The 25,336-nt window shown below is 43.3% G+C and overlaps 1 protein-coding gene and 1 long non-coding RNA gene across 10 annotated transcripts; both read left to right on the forward strand.

The window, feature by feature from the left end:
* Positions 1 to 2,565: 2,565 nt before the first annotated feature.
* On the forward strand, positions 2,566 to 3,443 carry LOC141027219 (uncharacterized). Its single transcript, XM_073504200.1, has 2 exons — positions 2,566 to 2,817; positions 2,941 to 3,443. The coding sequence occupies exons 1-2, from the start codon at positions 2,631 to 2,633 to the stop codon at positions 3,204 to 3,206; spliced, it is 453 nt and encodes a 150-aa protein (XP_073360301.1). The 5' UTR covers positions 2,566 to 2,630; the 3' UTR covers positions 3,207 to 3,443.
* A 1,312-nt stretch (positions 3,444 to 4,755) lies between these two features.
* Positions 4,756 to 19,942, forward strand: LOC141020569 (uncharacterized). Of its 9 annotated transcripts, XR_005761501.3 has the most exons (10): positions 4,762 to 5,130; positions 5,577 to 5,689; positions 6,747 to 6,888; positions 8,495 to 8,588; positions 15,360 to 16,012; positions 16,675 to 16,776; positions 16,854 to 16,953; positions 17,763 to 18,328; positions 19,077 to 19,167; positions 19,589 to 19,942. It is a non-coding gene; the product is annotated as an uncharacterized lncRNA (long non-coding RNA). The 9 variants fall into 9 exon arrangements; XR_012190181.1 differs by lacking the exons at positions 19,077 to 19,167; positions 19,589 to 19,942 and adding an exon at positions 7,066 to 7,155 and having other exon boundaries at positions 4,756 to 5,130; positions 17,763 to 18,024; XR_005761499.3 differs by having other exon boundaries at positions 4,759 to 5,130; positions 17,763 to 19,167.
* Positions 19,943 to 25,336: the final 5,394 nt, after the last annotated feature.

A 25,336-nucleotide genomic window follows, 5' to 3' on the forward strand; every position in this document is an offset into this window, starting at 1 on the left:
AGGTTTTCAAACCGGGTTAGTCAAATCTTTAATAGCCAACATGGCTGGATTTTTATTATGGTTATCAGAAACTAATATTATGATTGAGGTTTTCAAAGTCGCTTCAGCGCAATGGCTATTATTTTATCAATGGATATGATTTATTCTACAATGATAGGAATAGTCCCGAGTCGCTACAGGCTTATAACCCAGCACTTGGGGGCTACATTATTCAAATTGAGATTACATCAAATATGCAAGTCCCATGTCACTGCCAGCATGCACCATGGCACTTGGGGGCTAATGCAAAGTCATTTTTACTAATCTTATTGAAGACCCGACTCATCATATCATAATGAGTCGACCCTTGGAGACTACTAATTGCTCCTGTCAAAAATTCAAGACAATTCTAGGATGACCCGGCTACACTACTATGACTATAGCCGACTCATGGGGGCTACACAACTGGATTTTATTTAAAGCCATGGTGATAAGTCCCGGATTATTCATGCTGATTAAACCGGCCCTTGGGGGCTACAGGTAATATGGATATAAGGGAGAAATATCTTCAAATTCTCAGTTTTGAGTAAATCAGATTGACCTGGTGTCTGCAAAAATCATAAACCGGCGTCGGCGACAATTATGACTTGGCATCATTTATTTATAACCCGGCAATTTTGGTACTCATAAACCGGCAAGTTTTATATCTTTAAGCCGGATGAATATAAGTTGAATATTTGAAGACCAATATTTTTGTCAAGTCAGAGCATTGAAAGCCGACTCAAGTGGATTATCTCTTACAATATTTCTCAACAAAGAGACCAATGTCAGCAAATTGACTCTGAAGCTGGCCTATTGACCCGGATTTTTCAAAGGAAGTATCTGGATTTTTTGCATTGGCAAAATTTGAACATATCTGCTAAAGAGATTTGCTATGAGATTATGGATACATATTAAGAAGGAAGATGACAAGGACTTAAGGATGATCAAGTGCCGGCTTACCAAGAATATTTAACCCGGAGCACAACCTGTCAAAGTTGTTCTGGTGTTTATTTTGCAGGATCAGTTTAACATGGATAAATCCAAATTAAACTGGGGGCTAATGTCGGGGATATACCCCGCGGTATGACCCGGCCAGACTTGGCGACTCACCAGAGACCTGGCTAGAGCTTGGCGACTCACTGGTGATCCGCCCGAACACGGCGATTCTCACAGGTAACCCGCCTGGACATTGTGACTCACTTGAGACCCGGCGGGCGGATCAGACGGACGACAAGGCCCAAGGCCCAGCAGGCTGGCTTATACTCTGGTGGGCCGGCTTAAGGAGAAAGGGATGACGAATATTTCCTTTACGAGGAAGCAAGACCCGGACTTGTAATTAACTTGTAAGAGAAGATAGACTAGTCCTAGTCCTACTAGGACTCCACATATAACCCGCCCCTCTAACTTATATAAGGAGGGGCAGGGCACCCCAAAGAGGGACAGACAACAAAAAAACAATCTTTAGGGCTAGACACAAAGAGCCGGCTTACCGGCGACTCTCTCATAAGCATAATGAGACCTAGCCTCAAACAGCATGTAGGGTTATTACCGGATGATGTTTCCCGGGGCCCGAAGCTGTCTAAACCCTTGTCTTGTGCGTTGATCCGCCCTGCGTCTCTCGATTCCGCCCAACTCCTCTCAAGCTACCGCATAGATGCGTTGGCCTCACGACTAAGTCCTTACACTAGGACATCTGCCGTGACAAAACCACGACATTCGGGCAAGTCGTCGAACACCTTAATGTCGCGTGGCAGAAGTGGTAGCACAATCGGAACGTGGGAAGCAACGAATATTTTGAGGTGTGGGAGCGTATCAACGAAGGCGACCAAGGCCAAATCGCGACGGTCCGCACAGGAGAGGTGACACGAAAAGGCAGCGGCATGGACATGTGGGCAGCAATAGAAAGAAAGTGAGTCCTACAACATTTGTGGCGTCAATATTTGGCTAAAGATGTGACATTTTTATGAAAATTTATATTGGCGCAATGATGACAAATTTAGTTTGAAAACACGGATATTTCCTGGCAAAAAAGAATGAACTGAGTCGGATTTATCATCCTCGCCAACTAAAACTGCCATCCTCGGTGAACATAATTTACCATAAAATATGTTCGATTTGCCATGTCTAAATTCTGACGTTTGCTGGATATTCATGTTCCTAAAAAATTATTTCGATCGCGCGATGACGATTCTGCTGAAACAATATTTTTAATCAAAATCAAAATAAAAACGGCTGTTATGACAATCGAACGGCATTTTCAATCAAAATCGTCATAATAACGGCTATTATAACAGTCGAAACGATATGTACACGACTCTTCTAGAGTTGCTCTTAGCTTGCATGCACGAGGCCACGTGTTTGGCAGAGGTAGCTAGCTATAGCCGTAGCACTGCTAACTTGAACAGATAGCTTCTCGCATAAGCTTTTCACTTCCTCTGGCATTCAACTATCCTCTGCCATGTGTCCTTCACCTTCGCGGCTCTGCCACGCGTGCGTTGGTAAAGGACGCACTAGCTTCTATTTACTCCTCCTCCCCTTCTCCACCTCCTTTCACTCACCAACGAATCAAGCTAGCTAGGTAAACCGCTGCGTCCAACGTGCAACGGACGATGGCGGGGGAGCCGCGTGCAACGCAAGATGAAGAAGCCGAGTTAGACGCGGCCTGGCGTGCAAGGCAAGAGTCGATGGCGGCGCTGCAGAAGACGATGATGGAGATGTTCGGGCCGGCGGCCGAGCTGCTGCGGCCGGACCAACATCTCCTGCCCGAGCCGGCGGCGTTGAAGAAGACCCTCCAGGGTAAGCAAAGCTAACAACGGTCGTTCCTTGCTTACTTCGTTTCCTTTGATTATTAGTACTACTCCCTCCGTTCCAAAATACTTGTCGTGGTTTTAGTTCAAGTAAATTCTTGTATCCATCCAGATGTGCGCAAGGACCTGCCAACACCCGAGCCGTGGTGGCTGCCGGAGCATCTCGCGGCGCGTGAGACCGCGCTGGCGGGGCAGGAAACCACGGCGGCGCTGTGCGAAGCCGTGGAGGCGCTGCACGGCGACCTCGACGCAGATGGATCAGTCGACGCGTGTCTTATCGAACGCCTGGCCAAGGCGATTCTGGCGGAGTACCAAGCCAGAGAGGCGGACTACGAAGCCCAGCAGGCGCTGCACCAAGCCCTCCGGGTGTTCAAGTAAACCTACTAGTAGTACTACCGCACTTTTGTTCAGTTTGCTGATGACTGCCGGACTCGATGGCAAGCCTGTTTGCATCGAGCTACGTATAGCGAGCAGGTTTGTTTGGAGTCCCTGCTGCTTGCTATCAACGCGTCGTGAACCAGAGTCGTGGGATGGCATGACAACGTCCGGGTCACAGTATACGGGCAAACCTTCATTTGAAGGTTTTAGAGATGACACATACATATTTACTTGAAATGGCAGGGTAATATCATATATAGGTAGATATGGTGGACACTCATGAAATAAATTTGACTCAAAGATTTAGAATGCATAGTAATATTCCCACTTAGTACAGAGAAATTTGGCTAGCAAAGAGTATTGAAAAAATCAGGCCAAGCCATAGAACAGCATAGAAAATGTCAAAGTCGCCACACCAATAGCCAGCTAATAGCTCTTCCTAAAAGACACGCGCATTGCCAAGATCTGGAGGGAACCTATAGATCTGGGGACACAAACTCTCACAGTTCTTCGTCAGCGTTGAATCAGACACCGCCGAGGTAGGAAGAGACCGGAGAAACTTTATTCCAACATGCTATCGCCGCCACCCTCGTCAATGTCACCGGAAAAACAAAACCTAATGAATAAATGGGACGAACGGGTCCCCAGCCCTCTTGCTGCCGTCGGGCCACCAGACAGGAAATCAAAGTGGTGGCGTGTAGGAAAGCTGTGACGATGACAATTCGGGATGGGGGGAGAAATTTGCACTAGCTGTACATCGGGAGCTCATACTATGCCTCGACGCTGGGCTGGCCCATGTAAGGCGAGCGCTGGGTTCCCCCATGGTCGCTCGTGCACAGTTGAACTTTTTATAAAAATAAGAAAAACAGTAAAAAGAATTTGCAAAAAAAAGTCGTGAATTAAAAAATGTTAATGGATTTTGAAAAAAAATTCACACACTTAAAAAAATTAATGAATTTGAAAAAAGTTCATAAACTTTGAAAAAAGGTCATAGAATTGAAAAATAGTTCATCAGTTTTGAAAAAATTCATTGATTTTGAAGACAACTTCATCAAATTTAAAAAAGTTCATCAAATTTTAAAAAAAGCATCAATTTTGGAAAACGTTCATCGATTTTCAAAAACATTCGCGAAATTTAAAAATTGAAAAAAAAAGAAAAAAGAAAAAAGGAAAAAGGGATAGAAAAAGGAAAAATAAAAAGAAAAGAAAGAAGAACAAAGGAATAGAAAGTTTGTAACTAATCACATCGCTGTGATTTTAAAAAAATTCACATCGGTATGATGGTTTAGTTGGCTACCGCCTCTGTTTTTTGGGAGCAGTTTAAAACAGAAATAGGAAGGGGATATGGGCCGGCCCAGCGCGGCACGGGGACGAAACGGGCGTGTTAAGGCCGTTTAGGATTTGTCTTGTACATCCTCTCTCCAACTAAGCCGCCTGGGCCTCAAGATATGGCCCAACGAAGCCCAACTCCAACCCAGTTTCTTTTGGCACGGCACCGCCCATCCAGAAGCGAGCAAGCAGGAACCGGGCCGGAGTCCTCCTTCCCCACGGAGTTCCCCGCGCCGCGCGTCCTAAAATATACCATACCAGGAGAGCCGCCGCCGCCGCCTCTTCCTCTTCGATCCCCCAATCCCCACTTCCCCGTCTCCTTCACCCCTCCCCCCCAAAATCCTCCTAAATTGCCAGTCTGCGCACCTGCCGGCGGAACCCTAGCTCTGGAGCGACTGCCAGATCAGGACGGCTGAATCGGCGGCTCCTTCCCTGGCGCCGCGCTTCGGAGGCTTGCGCCGCTCGGCGCGTCCCCCGCCCGCATCTTTCCTCCGTCTACACCTTCAGGATTCGCGCCGCTCCCCCCCGAGGGCTTTGGAGGTGGAGGCTTGCTGTTGCTGCCCTCCTCTTCACCGCCGTGCCTGTGCGTGCACATGTATGATTTTGACCTTGGTAGCGCTAGTCCCCCTCTGTTCTTGGCCCTTCTGTCGTTGATGCCCCGATGCTATTGCTGCTGTCCTTATGCAATACAATTCATTCATTCACGAACACAATTGATTCTGATTATTCATGCGCCAACTACTATTCTGGTATGCAATTAGTATTTGCTGTTAGATGTCAACGCACCATCAAAACTTCAGAATTTTGTTCTTATAAGCTGCTAACCCTTCAATCCTTGCTAGATAGTCTGTCATGCTTTCAATTTTCAATGTTTCATAGATCACAGACCCCATGTTTAATACTAGTCCATTGCAAGAATTATAATAGTCAAGGAGGTGTCCAGGCTCAATAGTGGTCTGTATTTCATAACCATAGGTTTATGCTACTTCTGATGAATTCCTAATAAAATGTTAATTTTTGTTGCAACTTCACACTTTTCAGGAGTCTGATATGCTTGGTCAAGTTTAGTGCAGCCGCCCCCTGTTAATACCATTTTCTCTGATGCACGGTGGTCGGCCGGTAGTCACCTCTACCTTCTGCCGCAGTGTATCCAGGTCAGCATTGCGGCTTCCTCGACACTAAACTTATGCAACCGTCCACCACAATTTTCCTTTGTGACCTATATATACTTACTCGGCATCAGTGACAGTCTTGCTGATCTTAGGCAATCAACATTCTCTCCGCTTACTTATCAGATGGGTGTTGCTTTGATGATTTAATCTGATAAAGATGACACACTAGGACGTAGATGTACACAGAAAATTTCCAGTTAGTTTGTACATGACTGGATCCTCTCCGTGCAAAAATTGATGATACATAGTTGGTAGGAAAATCTGTGAGGGGCTAAACCTGCAGTTTTCCCTTACTGCCCAATGCAAGTTCCCGGTTTAATTCTGGATTATTAGTGTAGCCTCTAGGTTACGTTTTTATTTGGTAAGCATAGCACCTAATTTACGATGAAGTGCATCCATCAAGCAAATTGTTTGACTGTTAATACAGAGCAAACATATCAGAATAGGTGATATTGGAGTCCATTGGAAGTTGCTCCAATTAAGTTAAGATCAACTAAGTTACTAGGGACCTGGATGCCCTGCAAGATACACAAATCTATCTTTGAAGCACGTGAGATCTAGATGTGCATCCTTCTTTTCAAGGATTCCTGTCTGGTCATAATATATTGTGGTTTAAATGTGGGATTTAAGTGCACAACTAAACTTTAGCTTCCAACAAAACAATGGTGTGTTGGTCTGTACAGCCAGACATTTTTGTTGCATTCCATGCTTTTCGATCAATGATTTTGACGTGTTCGTCCAGCATGTTTACTGTTTTTGTGTTGTAATTGTTTATACATATATTGATGGTCAGTTATGATATGGTTGTCTGTTTGCATAACGGTCAGTTATGTAATGGAGGTCTCTTAATGATGTACTAGGGCATAATGTCGTTGTAGTCAAAGAGCTGCTATTCTTTGTGCACGTGTTGGATGGAACGGGTAGAAGCCATTCTTTAATGTGTGGTTATCCTTAATTTACATCTTCCTTATTTCACATCACGAAAAGTGTTAAGTCCCTCTTTTGTCCACATGAACTGCCCTCCTTTGCCACATAGAAGGCATCGAGCACTCTATGGAAGCATCCAATCTCGCCGCTCTGCCAACTTCGCCTGAACGCTGACTGCCAATGCTCCATATACCGTCATATAATCTTGCCATTCTACCTACTTCGCTGGAACACCGACCGCCGCTCCATCTGAGGTATGCTGGATCACATGCCAAGCTAAATGCATCTCCGTTGTTTTTGAAAAAGACATGATTTTTAGCTTCCATCGTTATTACCTTGCCATGTACGTACAGTCTGCAAAGTTTGCAAACAAAAAGTGAAAACTATAATGATGAGTGATGACTACGGTATTATATCTATTTAATTACCAGGATTAAATCTTCATGACTGCAAACGTTAGACGGTAGTATGCAAGTTTAGAGAGGGACATATCAAGTTTACTATGAACTCAAACAGCACAGGTTTGACAAACAACACACTTCAGGTTCTTTATTTGATTATTATTATTTTAGGGAGCAAAGATGCACACCTGCCTTTCTTGCGCTGTGCTGAGAGTATATAATTTCATTCTGATTAGCTTGTTGGTTGGTAACCTATACTGCTACTAAGTTGCCGTTGCCTTGTCTGATCTGATACTTGTTAGTTGCCAAGCTGTAGTTCTAGATTGCAGCCCTAATATGATGTCGATTATATCTAAAATCAGTGTACACTATGTTTCTGTAGTTATGCTAATTGGATTGGAATGAACATAAATCAACCGAGTATATTTTTACATGGCCTTTTACTATGCTTTTTTGGGTAGGCTGTTTTCAACTGGACTACAAATCAGTGTTATTTTCATGCATGAAAGAAGCGCTCGACCTTATTACTAACTAACATGTAAACATTTGTGCTGTCTTCCTATTCTGATCATGGATTTTAAGCATACTGCTAACAAAATATTGGCGAGTGTGGCAGGTTTTACCTAATTCAAAACATGGCCAATACTTAATTTCTAGTTTTCATGTTGCCATGTATATCCCATCTAAATTTCTGAAGTTTATGGACATTACAACTAAATTTAGCAGCTGCTGCGAGCGAAACACAATTGGGTTGCTGTTGGATTGAAAACAATAGGTTAATTGGTTTTTGTGCAGCGGGAGGGGAGGAATTATATATGGTACAAGCCAACCTGCTCATTTTATGTTATTTGTTGGATGACATAATGTATTTTTATCTATTCGGTTGTCAAATGGTTCTGTATCAGCAGATCCCTCTGTGTTCTGCAGGTGTATTGTTGATACATGTGAGTTTGGATGATTTAGTTAGATGATGTATTTGTGGGGTCTGGTGCTCATTATAATTGTGTGCCGCTAACAAGGATAAAAGAGAAATTCTCCTGCGTTGTGATTAATGTGTATGACCCTACTCAGCAGGAGCTTAACAGTTAGTGTTTTTGTGGTACTTATCTTGCTTGCAGTGGTAAAGCTGCTGCCTTGTGACCATGAGGTCACGGGTTCAAGTCCTGGAAACAGCCTCTTGCAGAAATGTAGGGAAAGGCTGCGTACAATAGACCCAAAGTGGTCGGACCCTTCCCCAGACCCTGCGCAAGCGGGAGCTACATGCACTGGGGCTGCCCCTTTTATCTTGCTTGCAGTATGGTTTATATGGCTTCTTTGTTAAACGTACAAGGAATACTTATTGTGATATGTCTTTGCAATTTTATAAGCTGACCTCCTTGATTCAGTTTAACAACAATGGTAGATATAGTGGCATCAGGATTTTTACCAGAACTTAACATCTCTTTGCTTTACATTTCAGTTACAAATTAAATTCAACATGTCAGTTGAGGAAGCTGCTGAGTTAGCATGGCAGGCTATTTATCATGCAACATTCCTTAACGGAGCTAGTGATGGTATGCATTTTGTTTCTTAGCATCTATCATGATATTTGTTTTGTTCACTCGATAAGCACGATACAACATGCATGCATATTTGTTAAACACCTTATCATTATATCTTCCTTTTGAAGTAGCAAACATAACTATTTGAGTTGCAATTACTTCCGTAAGTTTTTTTTCAAAGTTTGGCAAAGTTCAGAGATTTTTGGATTTTTCATCACGTAATGCACACCCCTAGCTTGGAATAGAGATTACGTTGGTGTAAACTAAGCCACACCTTTCTGTTTACAAACATAGAGTGTTGTAGAGTATCAAAGGTGTTGTAAAGTATAGACATGGGTCTCGACATCTAGGCAAACCTCCCTACGATTTCTAAAACAATATAAAGCATTATGGTGAATATAGGCGTAGAGAACTAGGTGTGAACCATGACAACAAAAGGCTTATAGATAAGACCTCACTACAAGAAGAAATAAAGTATTTCCAGGTGTGCCAAGAGAAATCACTAGTGAAGGCAAAGGGAGATGGATCCCCGAGATCAGAGTAAACAAGGTCGAAAGGACACTGAGACACTGTCTCGGATTAGAGACATCGTCGGAGACGGATCCAAGAAGACCACATTGAACTAAGGATGAGAGATCACAAGCGACCCAAGGCGATGATGCCATTGCCGAAAATAGCCGGTAGACAACGCACCAGAGGCAGAGACTGGCGGCGGTGGCGGCAGAGGGACTTGATCCAGCATCCCACGTGCCTGTGCACTCTCCGCACCCTGCCGATTCGGCTTGGTGTTCTTCTCCTGCTTGCGGGTTGTGTGCCACGCACTTGATTAAGCACCCTAGGTTCTCCTACTGTGCGCCCTTGGCCTCGACTTTAGGGAGCGCCTGTCGTCGGCTCGCCCCGTTCATAATCCATGTACGCGTCGACTGTCAGAGCTCCTGCTCACCATTGGTGGTGCTCGAGCGTGCGGTTATGGTGTCGCACAATAAGGGAACACGGGATGCGGGATTGAGACAATGCTCATAAAAACCCGCAGCAAGGCAAAGGGTTCCTATGCAGACTCGCAGGGAGCGGAGGTGGTCACAAATGTGGACGTTGGCTCCATAGGAGTCTCAACAATGCGCTCATCAGTAAGCGCAACATGAGCAAGAAGATCCGGGATATACTTCTCTAGGAAATACGGAACAATCTCAAGGAAAGTAGCAAAGAGGACAACGATAAACATACAAAATTCACTATGACGAGCCTTCACAAAGGTAATGTACTTAAGAGTCATCGCCGGTGATGATTGACATGTAGAAGTGTTCGGCCATGAGTTGAGTGGTGGACCGTAAGTGCAGGATTATGAGCACTCGCCAAAAACCAGTCACAATCACCACCGAGACAAAACGCTCAAACCAGGTATGAGGGTTTGCTTAGGGCCATATGGACAACGACGAAGACGACAAACCATGCCACCAGGAAGAGAACCCAGGTGGTGGCTACATGTTGGCATTCTTGACATCAAGCCGAGAGACAGACTAGCGGCGAATAGAAGCCACATTGAGAAGTGTGCGAAGAGTGGTCGTGTGGGCCATATATATATATACATGAGAAAACGTCTCATCGTAGTCATGACCATGTTCTCACCACTAAACGAGCTTTGTAACGCTCGAGAGTATCATCGTCTTAACCTTGTAAACCCACTTGCAAGTGCTGAGATGAGCACGGGGAAGAAGGGAAATGAGATTCCATGTGTCGAGCGGGCAAGAGCATCAATCTTCGATGCCATCACATCCAGCCATTTGGGATGAACAACCTCAAGATAAGAAGTCGTCTTGGGAAGAGCTACACAGTAACCATAGCAGTCAATAGGCACAAGCGAGGCAGAAGCAAGCGAGCTCGAAAGCCATAAGTAGGTTGGTTGGAATAGAGATTATCAGGGTGTAAATTAAGCCACACCTTTCTTTGTACAAACGTACAGTGTTGTAAAGTATCAAAGGTGTTGTAGAGTATAGACATGGGTCTTGACATCTAGGCAAACCTACATACGATTTCTAAAACAATATAAAGCATTATGGTGAATAGGCGTAGAGAACTGAGTGTGAACCATGACAGCAAAAGGCTTATAGATAAGACCTCACTACGAGAAGAAATAAAGTATATCCAGGTGTGTCGAGAGAAGTCACTAGCGGAGGCAAAGGGAGATGGACCCCTGAGATCAGAGTAAACAAGGTCAAAAGGACGCTGAGACACTGTCTCACTATGACTAGGTAACTGGACCACGGATTAGAGACATCGTCGGAGACGGATCGAGGAAGACCATGTTGAACTAAGGATGAGAGATCACAAGCGACCCGAGGCGATGATGCCACTGCTGAAAATAGTTGGTAGACAAGGCAACAGAGGCAGAGACTGGTGGTGGCGGCAAAGGGACTTGATCTAGCATCCCACGTGCATGTGCACTCTCCGTACCCTGCCGGTTCGGCTTGGTGTTCTTCTCTTGCTTGCGGGTTGTGTGGCACGCACTTGATTAAGCACCCCAGGTTCTACTGTGCGCCCTTGGCCTCGACTTTAGGTGGCCCCTGTCGTCGGCTAGCCCCGTTCATAATCCAGGTACGCGTCGACTGTCCTAGCTCCTGCTCACCATTGGTGGTGCTCGAGCGTGCGATTATGGTGTCGCACAACAAGGGAACACGTGATGTGGGATTGAGACAATGCTCATAAAACTCGCAGGGAGCGGAGGTGGTCACCAGTGTGGATGTTGGCTCCATAGGAGTCTTAACAATGCGCTCATCAGTAAGCACAACATGAGCAACAAGATCCTGGATATACTTCTCTAGGAAATACGGAAGAATCTCAAGGAAGTAGCGAAGAGTACCAAGATCAGACATACAAAATTCACTATACTTTAGAGTCATCGCTGGTGATGATCGACATGTAGAAGAAGGGTTCGGCCGCGAGTTGAATGGTGGACCGAAAGTGCAGGATCATGAGCACTCGCCAAAAACCAGTCGCAATCACCACTGAGACAAAGCACTCAAACCAGGCATTAGGGTTTGCTTAGGGCCATATAGACAACGACGAAGATGACAAACCATGCCATCAGGAAGAGAACCCAGGTGGTGGCTACATGTTGGCATTCTTGACATCAAGTCGAGAGACAGACTAGCGACGAATAGAAGCCACATTGAGAAGTGTGCGAAGAGTGGTCGTGTGGTGATTGCGATAGTCATGACCATGTTCTCACCACTAAACGAGCTTTGTAACGCTCGAGAGTATCATCAGTCTTAACCTTGTAACCCACTTATAAGTGCTGAGATGAGCAGGGGGAAGAAGGGAAATGTGATTCCATGTGTCGAGCGGGCAATAGCATCAATCTTCGATGCCATCACATCCAGCAATTTGGGATGAACAACCTCACGATAAGAAGTCGTCTCGGGAAGAGCTGCACAGTAACCATAGCAGTCAATAGGCACAAGCGAGGCAGAAGCGGGCGAGCTCGAAAGCCATAAGTAGGCTAGCTTGGATTAGAGATTACGATGGTGTAAATTAAGCCAGACCTTTCTGTTTACAAACGTACAATGTTGTAGAGTATAGACATGGGTCTTGACATCTAGGCAAACCTCCCTACGATTTCTAAAACAATATAAAGCATTATGGTGAATAGGCATAGAGAACTGAGTTTGAACCATGACAACAAAAGGCTTATAGATAAGACCTCACTACGAGAAGAAATAATGTATATCCAGGTGGGTCGAGAGAAGTCACTAGCGGAGGCAAAGGGAGATGGACCCCTGTGATCAGAGTAAGCAAGGTCGTAAGGACGCTGAGACACTGTCTCGCTATGACTAGGTAACTGGACCATGGATTAGAGACATCGTCGGAGACGGATATAAGAAGACCACGTTAAACCAAGGATGAGAGATCAACTTCAAGATAAGAAGTCGTCTTGGGAAGAGCTGCACAGTAACCATAGCAGTCAATAGGCACAAGCGAGGCAGAAGCGGGCGAGCTGGAAAGCCATAAGTAAGCTAGCTTGGATTAGAGATAACGATTGTGTAAATTAAGCCACACCTTTCTGTTTACAAACGTACAGGGTTGTAGATTATAGACATGGGTCTTGACATCTAGGCAAACCTTCCTACGATTTCTAAAACAATATAAAGCATTATGGTGAATAGGCGTAGAGAACTGAGTGTGAACCATGACAGCAAAAGGCTTATAGATAAGACCTCACTACGAGAAGAAATAAAGTATATCCAGGTGTGTCGAGAGAAGTCACTAGCGGAGGCAAAGGGAGATGGACCCCTGAGATCAGAGTGAACAAGGTCGTAAAGACGCTGAGACACTGTCTTACTATGACTAGGTAACTGGACCACGGATTAGAGACATCGTTGGAGACGGATCCAAGAAGACCACGTTTAACTAGGGATGAGAGATCACAAGTGACCCAAGGCGATGATGCCACTGCTGAAAATAGGCAGGCAGAGACTGGCGGCAGAGACTTGATCCAGCATCCCACGTGCATGTGCACTCTCCGTACCCTGTGAGTCGGCTAGGTGTTCTTCTCCTGCTTGCGGGTTGTGTGCCACGCACTTGATTAAGCACCCCAGGTTCTCCTATTGGGCGCCCTTGGCCTCGATTTTAGGTAGCGCCTGTCGTCGGCTCGCCTCGTTCATAATCCAGGTACGCGTCGACTGTCTGAGCTCCTGCTCACCATTGGTGGTGCTCGAGCGTGCGGTTATGGTGTCGCACAACAAGGGAACACGGGATGTGGGATCGAGACAGTGCTCATAACACACGCAGCAAGGTAAAGGTTCCTATGCAGACTCGCGGAGCGGAGGTGGTCATAAATGTGGATGTTGGCTCCATAGGAGTCTCAACAATGCGCTCATCAGTAAGAGCAACATGAGCAAGAAGATCCTGGATATACTTCTCCAGGAAATACGGAACAATCTCAAGGAAGTAGCGAAGAGGACCAAGATCAGACCTACAAAATTAACTACGACGAGCCTTCACAAAGGTAATGTAGTTAAGAGTCGTCGCTGGTGATGATCGACATGTAGAAGAAGTGTTCGACCACGAGTTGAATGGTGGACCGAAAGTGCAGGATCATGAGCACTCGCCAAAAACCACTCGCAATCACCACTGAGACAAAGCGCTCAAACCAGGCACGAGGGTTTGCTTAGGGCCATATAGACAGCGAGGAAGACGACAAACCATGCCGTCAGGAAGAGAACCCAGGTGGTGGCTACATGTTGGCATTCTTGACAGACATCAAGCTGAGAGACAGATGAGCGGCGAATAGAAGCCACATTGAGAAGTGTGCGGAGAGTGGTCGTGTGGGCCATATATATATACGAGAAAATGTCTCATCGTAGTCATGACCATGTTCTCACCACTAAACCTTGTAAACCCACTTACAAGTGCTGAGATGAGCACGGGGAAGAAGGGAAATGAGATTCCATGTGTCGAGCGGGCAAGAGCATCAATCTTCGATGCCATCACATCCAGCCATTTGGGATGAACAACCTCAAGATAAGAAGTCGTCTTGGGAAGAGCTGCACAGTAACCATAGCAGTCAATAGGCACAAGCGGGCGAGCTGGAAAGCCATAAGTAAGCTAGCTTGGATTAGAGATTACGATGGTGTAAATTAAGCCACACCTTTTTGTTTACAAACGTACAGTGTTGTAGAGTATAGACATGGGTCTTGACATCTAGGCAAACCTCCCTACGATTTCTAAAACAATATAAAGCATTATGGTGAATAAGCATAGAGAACTGAGTGTGAACCATGACAGCAAAAAGCTTATAGATAAGACCTCACTACGAGAAGAAATAAAGTATATCTAGGTGTGGCGAGAGAAGTCACTAGCGGAGGCAAAGGGAGATGGACCCCCGAGATCAGAGTAAACAAGGTCGAAAGGACGCTGAGACACTGTCTCGCTATGACTAGGTAACTGGACCACGGATTAGAGACATCGTCGGAGATGGATCCAAGAAGACCACGTTGAACTAAAGGATGAGAGATCACAAGGGTCCCAAGGCGATGATGCCACTGCTGAAAATAGCTGGTAGACAAGGCAACAGTGGCAGAGACCGGTGGCGGCGGCAGAGGGACTTGATCCAGCATCCCATGTGCCTGTGCACTCTCTGCAGCCTGCCGATTCGGCTTGGTGTTCTTCTCCTTCTCGCGAGTTGTGTGCCGCGCACTTGATTAAGGATTAACTAGTAGGCTTGGTGCCATAGCGTGGTCGGGTCATCAGGGTGAGCAGCGGCGGGCGAAGTTGGGCTTGGCCACGATGCTGCTGAAGGGAAGGTGGTCCGCCGGGGCTCGTGCCTCCCAACCAATGCTACCGATCACTGCTCGTCGGTCGTCGTCCTTCATTCCCAATCTAGGCTGCGCAAAGTGAGAAATAAACAACTGCTCGGAAAGCTTCGGTTTGAGCGTTGGTTTTGATGACAGTTCTTCCCCCAGTTTTTGCCTCTTCGTTTCATTGTTTTCTTGATTATCGGATGACGATGAAGAGGAAGGATCTTGAGGAAGAGTTGAGAACAAGGTGATCTCACTCTGATTTTCGTAGGTTATTTTCCTCTGTTGCTTGCAAAGATTGAGTTGGCACTCATAAAATATGCCTCGGTGCACCCCCTTCTCGTTGCTTGCAAAGGCAGATCCCACGACCTCACACGTGCTATTAGTAATTTATATGCTATAGATTTTCTCTTTTGGTTAGATGCATGCACACATACGCTTTTATGCAGTGCTTCAAGTAATCTGGACATTTAGTGGTTTATGTGTGAAGATACAAGAAGATTTATGATCTTGTTAAGGAGCATGTTGAGAGGTCTGAAGGAGGAGGGGCAGGGTTGGAAGCAATGAATGTAATATAAATACTTGCACTGCACTATATGATTTTTCATGTGCAAAATAGAATCACCCTGAGTGTAGCTTTTGATTTACTCAGGTCGAGATGGGCAGCTGCAAATTCACTGGTTCACTGACCTAAATTATTTCTATCTTCACTATTTATTGGTTTACTGAACTAAATCTTTCTACTCAGGTTCATTTGTGTATCACCTTTGTTTTGAAAAAAAAAAAATGCAAGCTTTATCATGTTTGTCATTAATAGATCAATGAAGCAACAAAATATTGGTTGGACCAATTCCCGATAGCCGTCTTCTTTAACCTGCTTCAGAATCAGAATCAGGAAAGACTGGGCTGGAGAATCAGGAAGGTCCATGATATTTAAGTAGGCAAGAATCCCATTGTATTCTTCCCTGGAAAGTCACTATCCCTGTGACAAATAGTATGCCTTGCGTTTTTTTTTCTGAACATCTATCTCCAGATAAAGCTTTTTTTCTGAACTGGCTTCGACGAGGTGGAACTCAAGGGCTATACGGCAGTCATCCACGTCAGTGTGTACCAGACAATCGAAGTATGCCAATACTGGAACGGGTGTGTTTTAATATAATTTTTCCTCTTATTGCTTGGTGGGGATCATGTAGGCATCCTATTTTGTTCAGTAAGTAGAGTTAAATTTGGGCTGGGCATAAACACCAATATCTTGCAACATGAACAACTTGTTACAGCTGAAGCAGCATTACAATTGACACTCAGAACTAGGCTATAATCGAACTTGTTCAGACCTTGCACCTGCTTTAAGCTCTGCGTGTTTTGCTGCTTTTCCTCTGTCATTCTCGGATATGCATTCAACTGTAGATGATTCAGCCAAATGAAGTATACAAAGTTTTGTCTCTAACCTGTCCTTTCTATGTATCGCTCCTTTGATTTCCCACGAAATCATTATTCTTCTGATGACTGAGGAATATATTCTCGCTTGTTACTCCCTCCGATCCATAATAAGTGTTGCAGCTTTGAATTAAGGTTGAACTAACCTTAGTTCAAAACTGTGACGCTTATTTTGGATCGAGGGGGTATTACACTTGATTTCTTCGGAGAAAGAATACTAACTTTATACATTGTTCTTCTGATAACTGAGAAATATATTGTGGCTCATCCCGTGGCAAGGCTACTACGATCCATACTTTGTCAAGTATAAAGTATTATTGAGAGTATGAAGTTTGTTTATTTATAGTGTACTGCTCTTCTATCTTAAGGAGATTGGAGCAAAACTATCAGAAATCAGGTTGGATTACCCACCCCTTAACAAAGAAGTCATACAGGATGTAAGAAATCTATGGGAGGATCCATCCATCCAGGTGAAAAGAAGTTCATATTTCTGTAAATGTGTATACTGTCAAACAACCAGCTTTATTATAAATAAATGCATTTGTAGGAAACTTACTTGTGGAAGTGTGCTGCAAGTTCCTGACTGTGCAGAGTACTTCATGGAGAATCCGGACCGATTAGCTGAAGCAGATTACGTACCAACAAAGGTCTGCACTTATCCATAATCCAATTCTTGTCTGGAGACATTTATTTACCATGCATGTTTCTTCTTGTTGCGGTTGTGTTTGCTCAGTTTCGGCTGCATGAGGTACCTAAATGAGATGGTCTATTCAACCTATGCTGAAAATGGTGTACATGCATACTAATCAAATATATAGTTGGGCAAAGCATCTTCTTATGATGCCACTCGGCAGCCTCTTTGGGCGAGCCTGCCCTGTGAAGAAAGCCTCCTCGGCAGGAAACTGAATGAAATTGAGACAGAATTTGCATTGTTTTCACACACCCAAAAAAATTACTGTGTTGTAGCACCATTTCAGTTTCATTATGAACATAAGATTGATGAGTTTAAAACTTGGAGCACAAGTGTTTCAAAGTGAATCCTGAAAATGAGATGCATGCTGAGTAGAAGTCTTTCAAATACTTGAGGAACTAAATTGAACGAATTCACTTGTATGCTTCTGATAATCATGCGAAGCTACTGTGCCTGTTTTTACAGTCTTGCATTCAGTGTGGGTCTGAATGTAATGGCGAGCAGCCTGCCTGCCAAAGCTGTTGTGAAACGATCCATCTGAATCTTGGAACGAATAATATTGTTGTATCTCCAGTTTCTACGTTGCAGCAATGGGTAGTTGTGCTTTAGTTCCTTTAGCTATTTTTTTTAACATGTGGTTCCTTTAGCTTTTTGGTCTCAAGTCTTTCCGACTATTATAGCTGCACAAATTTGACAATAGATGCTGAAATGCTATGTGTTCTCTATCATTATATTTATCGCTTAAAGGGGAAGGGGTTTTCACAGGAGCACATGAGGCGAGGGAGGGCATGGCCGAACTGGAGGTTGTTTCATGGCGAGGGCAAGCTAGGGCAGAGACATGCAACGACGAGAGTTGCAACCGTCAGGGGACATCATCACCTTATAAAATGCCCACTCACAATGGCTAGATGCTGCTCTTTTCCTCTCCATTGTCATTGACGCAATTACAGTTGCAGATTTAAGCCTCTTTGATCCTCTCCTGTAATCTGGCAATGATATCAGCACATAAATTCATTCAGTTCTTCCAGCGTGCATAGCATTCAACTCTCTGTGCAGGTTGTTCACCAGTGATCTAGTTTGCTAAAAGGCATATTATTTGTTTCAGACCTGGAATTGCTTATGTGCTGGCAAAACATGATAAGCAGGAATTGAACCTCACCCATTCATCAACGAATTTATTCCATCTGTCAAAGGGATGATGACATCTATGCCTATTGTTTCCTGATAAAAAATCTTCGAGGTACGCCTCACAGGGCACTGATTCAAGGTACACCCAACGTCATCTATGATCAGAGGAAAAATTTCTGTATGGACTCCATGAAACCGAGGTGGTATGTAACTACTATATATCATAGGCTTCTATGTTCGACAAGCTTTGGTAATGATATGAGATGGTCACTTTCATTGAGTTTGTTCAGAAGGGGTGTGGATCTATTATGTTTAATTTTGCCCCATGACGTATTCTTGCAAATCCCAGGAACTGATCAGATTAATAGAGAAGTATGATGTCCAGTTGTATGGAAATATTTCATACATTCAGGACTACAGTCATGGGAAGATTGTTTCTAGAGGATCAATGAAGATTTAATGAACTTTGCATAATTTTTATTGTCTAGCATTTGACCTTTGTTATGTTGCAACCTACAGTATGGACAGGATACTGAAAGTAGTTTCTCGGATATTTAAACAAATGACGATGACATAAATTCTTTTGATGCTTTCTCTAGGAAGGTAGGTATATTTGAACAAATCATCAGCAAAGCATCTGCCCTCCCATCCAGTCCGACTGAAGAGATGAAACAAAGGGAAAAACTCTTCAGGAGGTGGTATATTTCATCATTTTAGCAGCATTAGAGGCAGGACATGTATAAGAAGACATAAGAAGCAGCTAATTGCAAGCACTTCTATTCTATGGGATTTGTAGAGACACTACACGCAGAAAACTAAATCGAATATGTGGACAACAACTAAGAGTCAAATACGTCAATTTAGAACGGAATACATGGATGCATTTTGTACTATTTACTTTATTATCTTGGTTATTCACATCAATGTATTCATTTTCTAAGCTTACTGCAGTATATTCAGAACAAGGGAAAGAGCAGATTACCGCAGTGTATTCAGGAGAAGGAAAACGGCAGTTGTCCAACTTTTCTCCAGGTTATCTATGGTATGCGCTCAGTTTAAGTTTGAACCCTTTTATTTTATATTTTTTGTAGTTGACAGTTTGCTACCCATCTCTGTGCACTAAGCCTTGATGGATCGTACATCCACATGCCCTCCTCTGTTTAAGTATCTTGCTTATAAATCCAAACAAATTAATCAGTGTTGACTGTGTTATCTTCCCAGCTATTCTGCAATTTGCATATGCTGAACTGACTAAATATGCCTATTTGTCCAAGGTTTGAACAAATTAATTCGTCATGTTTGAGATTTTAAACCACAAAAATTGCTATTCTCTATTTTTCTATTCGCTTAATGTAACTTATAAGGTTTCATGCATAGTTTCTTTTTGCTGCAACAAATTCTGTTTTCAACTCGACAATTTGGATCTCAGTGTTTATGTGTATAGTTACTCATGCTGTATTCAGCCTAATGCTTTGAGCAAAAGGAATTGGTACTCACTTTGGCAAACAGAGAGAAAGGAATATGTTTTTTTGTTGCTATTGGAGCTCCATCACTCACTGTCAAGTATTGCGAGCAAGCAACTGAAGCAAGTACAGTGGCCAATAATGCATATATGAAGATTGATTTACAACAACAGCTCCAACATTTGTACATAATCTTTCATATTGTGTCTCTTTTCGAATCCCTGTTAGTGTGTTTATATACATTAATATTCATGCGAGTCAAACGAGATTACTTATGTCATATCAAGATGTGTCCATTGCAGTTTTCTCATCTTAAGTTCTTAATACATTATGCAAAAAGTTATTCAATTTATCTATCATCATCTTCATAGGACTAAGAGTTCCCGCAGCACCGCACGGGGTATCATCTAGTTTTAAATATGAATCATATACTTATTCGTGGACGGAGAAAGTATGACACTCCCTCCTTTCGGGTTGACATAGCTCAAATATGAAATCTCATCAACCAAGGTAAATTATGAGTGGAGGAATGTATCTCGTACTTTACAAAGCTTACCAAATTAAACCGATGCATTAATTTGGATTAATTACAGTGCATGCATGCTTGGCTACTACTCCCTCCGTTCCCAAATATAAGTCTTTCTAGAGATTCCAGCAAGTGACTACATACAGAACAAAATAAGTGAATCTACACTCTAAAATATGTCTACATACATTCGTATGTTGTGTTCCATTTGAAAAAACTAAAAAGACTTATATTTAAGAACGGAGGGAGTAGATGAGTAGAAACATTGCATGCATTGGTGCATGAGTATTTTTTAATTCTTGCATGTAAAGATTTAATGCGCCTTGAAATCTTAAAGGAAGATGGAGATGAGCCCTTTAAATCAGAAAAACGAAAAAAATTAGGATAAGCCTTCTAAACTGGAAAGAAGAGAGTACTATGTATCGTAAGATCTAATATGATATGCCCGAGAGCATGGTTAATAGTATAGCCAGCTGATGGCTATAAGTCAGTGCCATGTTATCTACAGTCTATCTTATAGCTAACATGTACAATAGTAGATTAAAAAAGTGTACTATTTTTTTATTATGTGGCCCATCTTTCATTCTCATAAAATGCCTAAGAGGATGTGCTAGAGCTGACTCTTTACAAAGAGCCTGCTTACCTTCTCTTTACTCTTCTCTTTTCTACAACTAAGCAGAAATATACTAGTTTATTTCTTATAGCCCGCTGACTCAGCTTTATTATACTTGCTTTGACGGGAGTTGAGGGTAATTATACGATATCCTGTACAAAAATAGATTTAGCGGAGCTGTTTTCCCTTGCGTATTTTTCATAGATACGAGACATGTTGAAGTTGCATTTATTGAGAAACGACCGACCATTGACCGGTCATCTCTTTCTGCTACATTAGCCTCTTTGTTCGTGGAATTGCACGCACGCGTCCTTGGGAACCCGTGATGCCGAAAGTCTAGCTCTGCTGCAGGAGTAGCAATTTTAGTCAAAGTTCCCCTCAAAATATGGTCAAAGAACAGAAGTCTTTAATTACCAGACGGGTGATGGATGGGACGGGAGAGGAGGTATTTTGGTCAATGGACGCCGCCCCTGCTGCTCGTGCAGTCAATACTCCTACTCCATAGCGGTGCCGTGCCTGCACCCTGCAGCCCGGTAGCTCGCACTGCGTGCGTCCGTCGTCTGGTCATCTCAGCAAAAGGCATTGTTTGGATAGTGTTAGAGTTAGAGTTATTTTCTAGAGTAAAATGCATTCATGGTGATTGAACTTGTATCAAAAGCTCACTTTGATCACTTTACATAAAAATACAGTCAATACGGTCACTATATACGACTTGAGGTGATTCTACGGTCACCCCTCATTATATAGCTCCGTATTTTACTCTATTGACGGGTCAAACATCACAAAACCCTCTCTCTACCTTTATGTGGGTCCCACTTTTCAGCAGAAAAAAGAAATAAAACACTATGCTTTGAAGGGGAAAGAAACCAGGGTTCAGCCGCGGCACCGTAGGATCAAGGTGTGCACAATTTGTCGTGTCAGTAGCCGCCGCGTGTGTGCATGTATGCATGCATGCTATCGTGCGGTGCGGGGGGACGTGGCTTCCTACTCCCTCTGCATGTTACGTACGTATGTAGGACGTTCGCCGTCTTCTCCCACGCAGACGCATCCCCAGGACGCCCCGCTCCACTCCATGCCGCATGCCATCGCCACCTGCACTCCGACGAGCCCGGCCACCATAGCCGCTTGCATTGCGCAGCCGTTAGAGCTAGTATATACTCCTATATCTCCTTGAATTGTTTTGCATCGAGACGTGAAGCAAATAAAGATAAACAGGAACTGCACGTTCATGTGACTATCCAAATATCGCGTGCGTGCGTTTGTCTTCCGGCGGCTCGCCGTTGTGTACGGGGGTGTGTGTTTTGGTATTGCATGTGAAACGATCGATCGGGAGCAGACTGGCTAGTACTACAAGCTAGCTTTGCATTCTACGGTACCTCTCGGCGTAAAAGAACTTCATCGGAATCGTCAGTGTCATTCGTTGTCGTTCGTCATGTGTCGTCGAAAAGTACTGAGCGATACAGACCAGGCCAACAGTAGGTACCAGTATCCTCTTCTTCACTTCTTGAGCTAATGAGCTCCACGTGCAGGCTTATGCATGCAGCCAACAACGAGGAATAGCGTGTTCTCTGTTGGGATGCCCCTAGAAGACCGGCTGCATGCACCAGCGTGAGATTCATTCACGTAGCTCTCTCCCTGGAACCACTAGACCTTTTTTTAGAGAAACTGTAACAACTAGACCTAGTCTCATGTACATTATTGCATGAGCTTATCTAGATGAGGTAGATACGGAGGTTGTCAACGTAGTGGCCGCACCTACGTGCTTGTCATCCATGTACATTCTCTCTCGTGCGACAATGGTGAATACAGTTGAGCCGGTGAATGAATCCAGATAAATATAGTTGCAGTCTCTCCCGTGCCATCTCGTCTTGCATTCTCGACCAGCGTCTCGGGCACAATGACCACAGATGCATTTTACTCTATTTTCTAACCCACTCTAACCCAAATAAGCACCTCTTCACCGGGATAGTTGGGTTAGATAGAACTAACCCACTCTAACCCTCCCTGTTTGGATACTTTTGAGTTATTTGAGCCCCCAACTAACCCAAACTAGCTCTAACCCCATGATCCAAACAGGGCCACAGTTGTTTTCAAACAGTGTTACCGCGCACTAGTAAAATCTCACTCCGTTAGCCTCTTCGATTTCTCAGGAAATTCTTTTTCAAAACGCAGAAATACTGCCACCAGCAAATTCTACTCTAGCTACTCCCCCGAGGGACCCCAGCCGTCTTCCGGCATTGTCTCTCCAAAGCCGCGGCTACAAAGGCCAACCAACTCCCGTAATTAATGTCTCGTTTATTTACCTCCCCAGTGAACGAACGGGCTTCATGAGAGCGAAGATCGAGGAGAACGCCTATAAGGCTGGTCATAGTGGGGAGGAACTTACACTAGTGTCATGCATATGTCACTAGTCTAAGTTACTACTCTCATAGTGCAAAGTAACATAATACTAGTGTCATAGATGGCTTCATTTATTAGCTTGTAGACTCATTCTTTCTCAGAAAGCGCTATGTTACTCTAAACATCTCTCTCCTCATTAATTTCATATTATGTTACTCAAAACACCTCTCCCCTCATTAACTACATGTCATATAAGCAAAATTTTCTTGAAGTATGCTATGTTACTATCTAAGTTACTCCTACTATGACTAGCCTAAGGCTGATCATAGTGGTGAGTAACTTAGACTAGTAACATGCATATGTTACTAGTCTATGTTACTACCTTCATAATGGGTAGTAACATATGGATGATAACATGCAAGCCTTTATTAATTGACATATAGACTCATTTTATCTCGGGGTGTGTTATGCTACAGTAACATATTATGTTACCACAAGCATCTCTCTCCTCATTAACTCCATACCACGTAAGCAAAATTGTTTTGGGATGTGTTATGTTACTACCTAAGTTACTCCCATTATGACTAGCTCAGAAATATTGTGCACTAGTAGTGCCAACTTTGCTGCGTCTACCTAAATATTGATATGTAACTTACGTACCAGGTGATCTGGCATGATTTGGTTGGAAGACACAAAAAGCCCAGCCTCACCCCATGTAAAAAGGTGTGGGGGATTAGTTGAGGAGGAAAGAACGTAACTTTACATTAATAACTCACGTAGGTGTAGCATTTTTGCTAGTATTGATACACATGGAGGAAAGTGTTCGAGCTGTTTACTACTACTCTGCAATTCCAGCCATGCAATTTACCTTTCATCTATTTTATTTGGGACTCCCTTTAAGGCTGGTCATAGTGGGGAGTAACTTAGACTAGTAACATGCATATATTACTAGTCTATGTTACCACCTTCATAGTGAGAAGTAACATGTATGTCGTATCATGCAAGCCATCATTTATTAAGACTAGCAAACATGCCTGAGCGTTGCAACGAATATCTCAATCTTCCCGATAGCTCAAGCCCCCCCCCCCCCCCCCCCCCCCACCTCGGTTTCACCCACACACTCGAGGGCATCAACAAACTCCCGAACATGCTACAAGAAGAGAAACAACATGATAAATGGTATTGCACGAAGACATACTCCCTCCGTTTCCTAAATATAAATCTTTTTTAGAGATTTCAATACGGACTACATATGGATGTATATGGACATAGTTTGGAGTGTAGATTCACTCATTTTGTTGCGTATGTAGTCCATATTGGAATATCTAAAAAGACATATGTTTAGGAACGGAGGGAGTAAACATGAGAGTACTACATGTTATTCTTGCAACTGAGAAAATTAGTTTATCATGATAGGTTGATAAATATGTATTCTCAACTGATCATGATAAACTCCTTATGGAAAGCAGAGAGAAAAAAAATTATTCCTTAAGCATGATTAACAATGAAAATAAGGAAAAACATAAGGAGCTGACCAGAAATTCAAATACGTGAGGTCCATCTGAAATTGGAGTTTAATATCTTGGCACTCTGTAGTTAACTCTTGACTACAACACTTCATAGTACATTGAAAGCTTTAGAATTGCGGTTGTCCAGCAATATATTTACTAACACATGGAAACATGCTATCTCGTATGTCTCTAGTCTTTGTCCATAGTATTGATAGCATAGTATGACTGTTCTCTACATAACGTGGACATGTACACAACCTGGTATATTGATTTCACATTTTCCAGCCAAATTAACATAAGCAAAATTAAACTGAGTATCTGAGAGAATGTATTACTTTGTAGCAGCTCAGCGTATTGGTGTTATCATTCTGAAACTTTATCCATAGAAAAATATTGGCTGCATATATGCTCACAGTCACATATGCTACATCCAGAATAGAAAAATAGACAGTCACGCAAGTAGTGTCATTTAGAATAGAAGGATACAGAAAAAATATTGCTGTACAAAAAGCATACAAAAACTTCTTGTGGTGATATTGAGATGCCGATGCAACGTGAAGTATACAAAAACATCTTGACTTTAATTATGCGATTTTCTTAATAGAGTCAAAGCCTACGGATAAGAACAAATATTGAAAGGACAGTTTGATTATTTTGCAGTCTGGTTTTCTTAAAGTTCTACTAAATCAAAGACATATATTTTGTGACTGGGGGAGTACTTTCTAATGTCGCAGGCAACTTTCTAAATCATGCTATTT

The sequence above is a fragment of the Aegilops tauschii genome, chromosome 7 (assembly GCF_002575655.3).
Source record: "Aegilops tauschii subsp. strangulata cultivar AL8/78 chromosome 7, Aet v6.0, whole genome shotgun sequence".
Classification (NCBI taxonomy): domain Eukaryota; kingdom Viridiplantae; phylum Streptophyta; class Magnoliopsida; order Poales; family Poaceae; genus Aegilops; species Aegilops tauschii.

Bases quoted from the DNA above. Each gene is read 5' to 3' on its own strand.
- LOC141027219 (XM_073504200.1), top strand. From the start codon at position 2,631: ATGGCGGGGGAGCCGCGTGCAACGCAAGATGAAGAAGCCGAGTTAGAC. The intron at 2,818-2,940 runs GTAAGCAAAGCT...GTATCCATCCAG, and splicing joins GTTGAAGAAGACCCTCCAGG to ATGTGCGCAAGGACCTGCCA.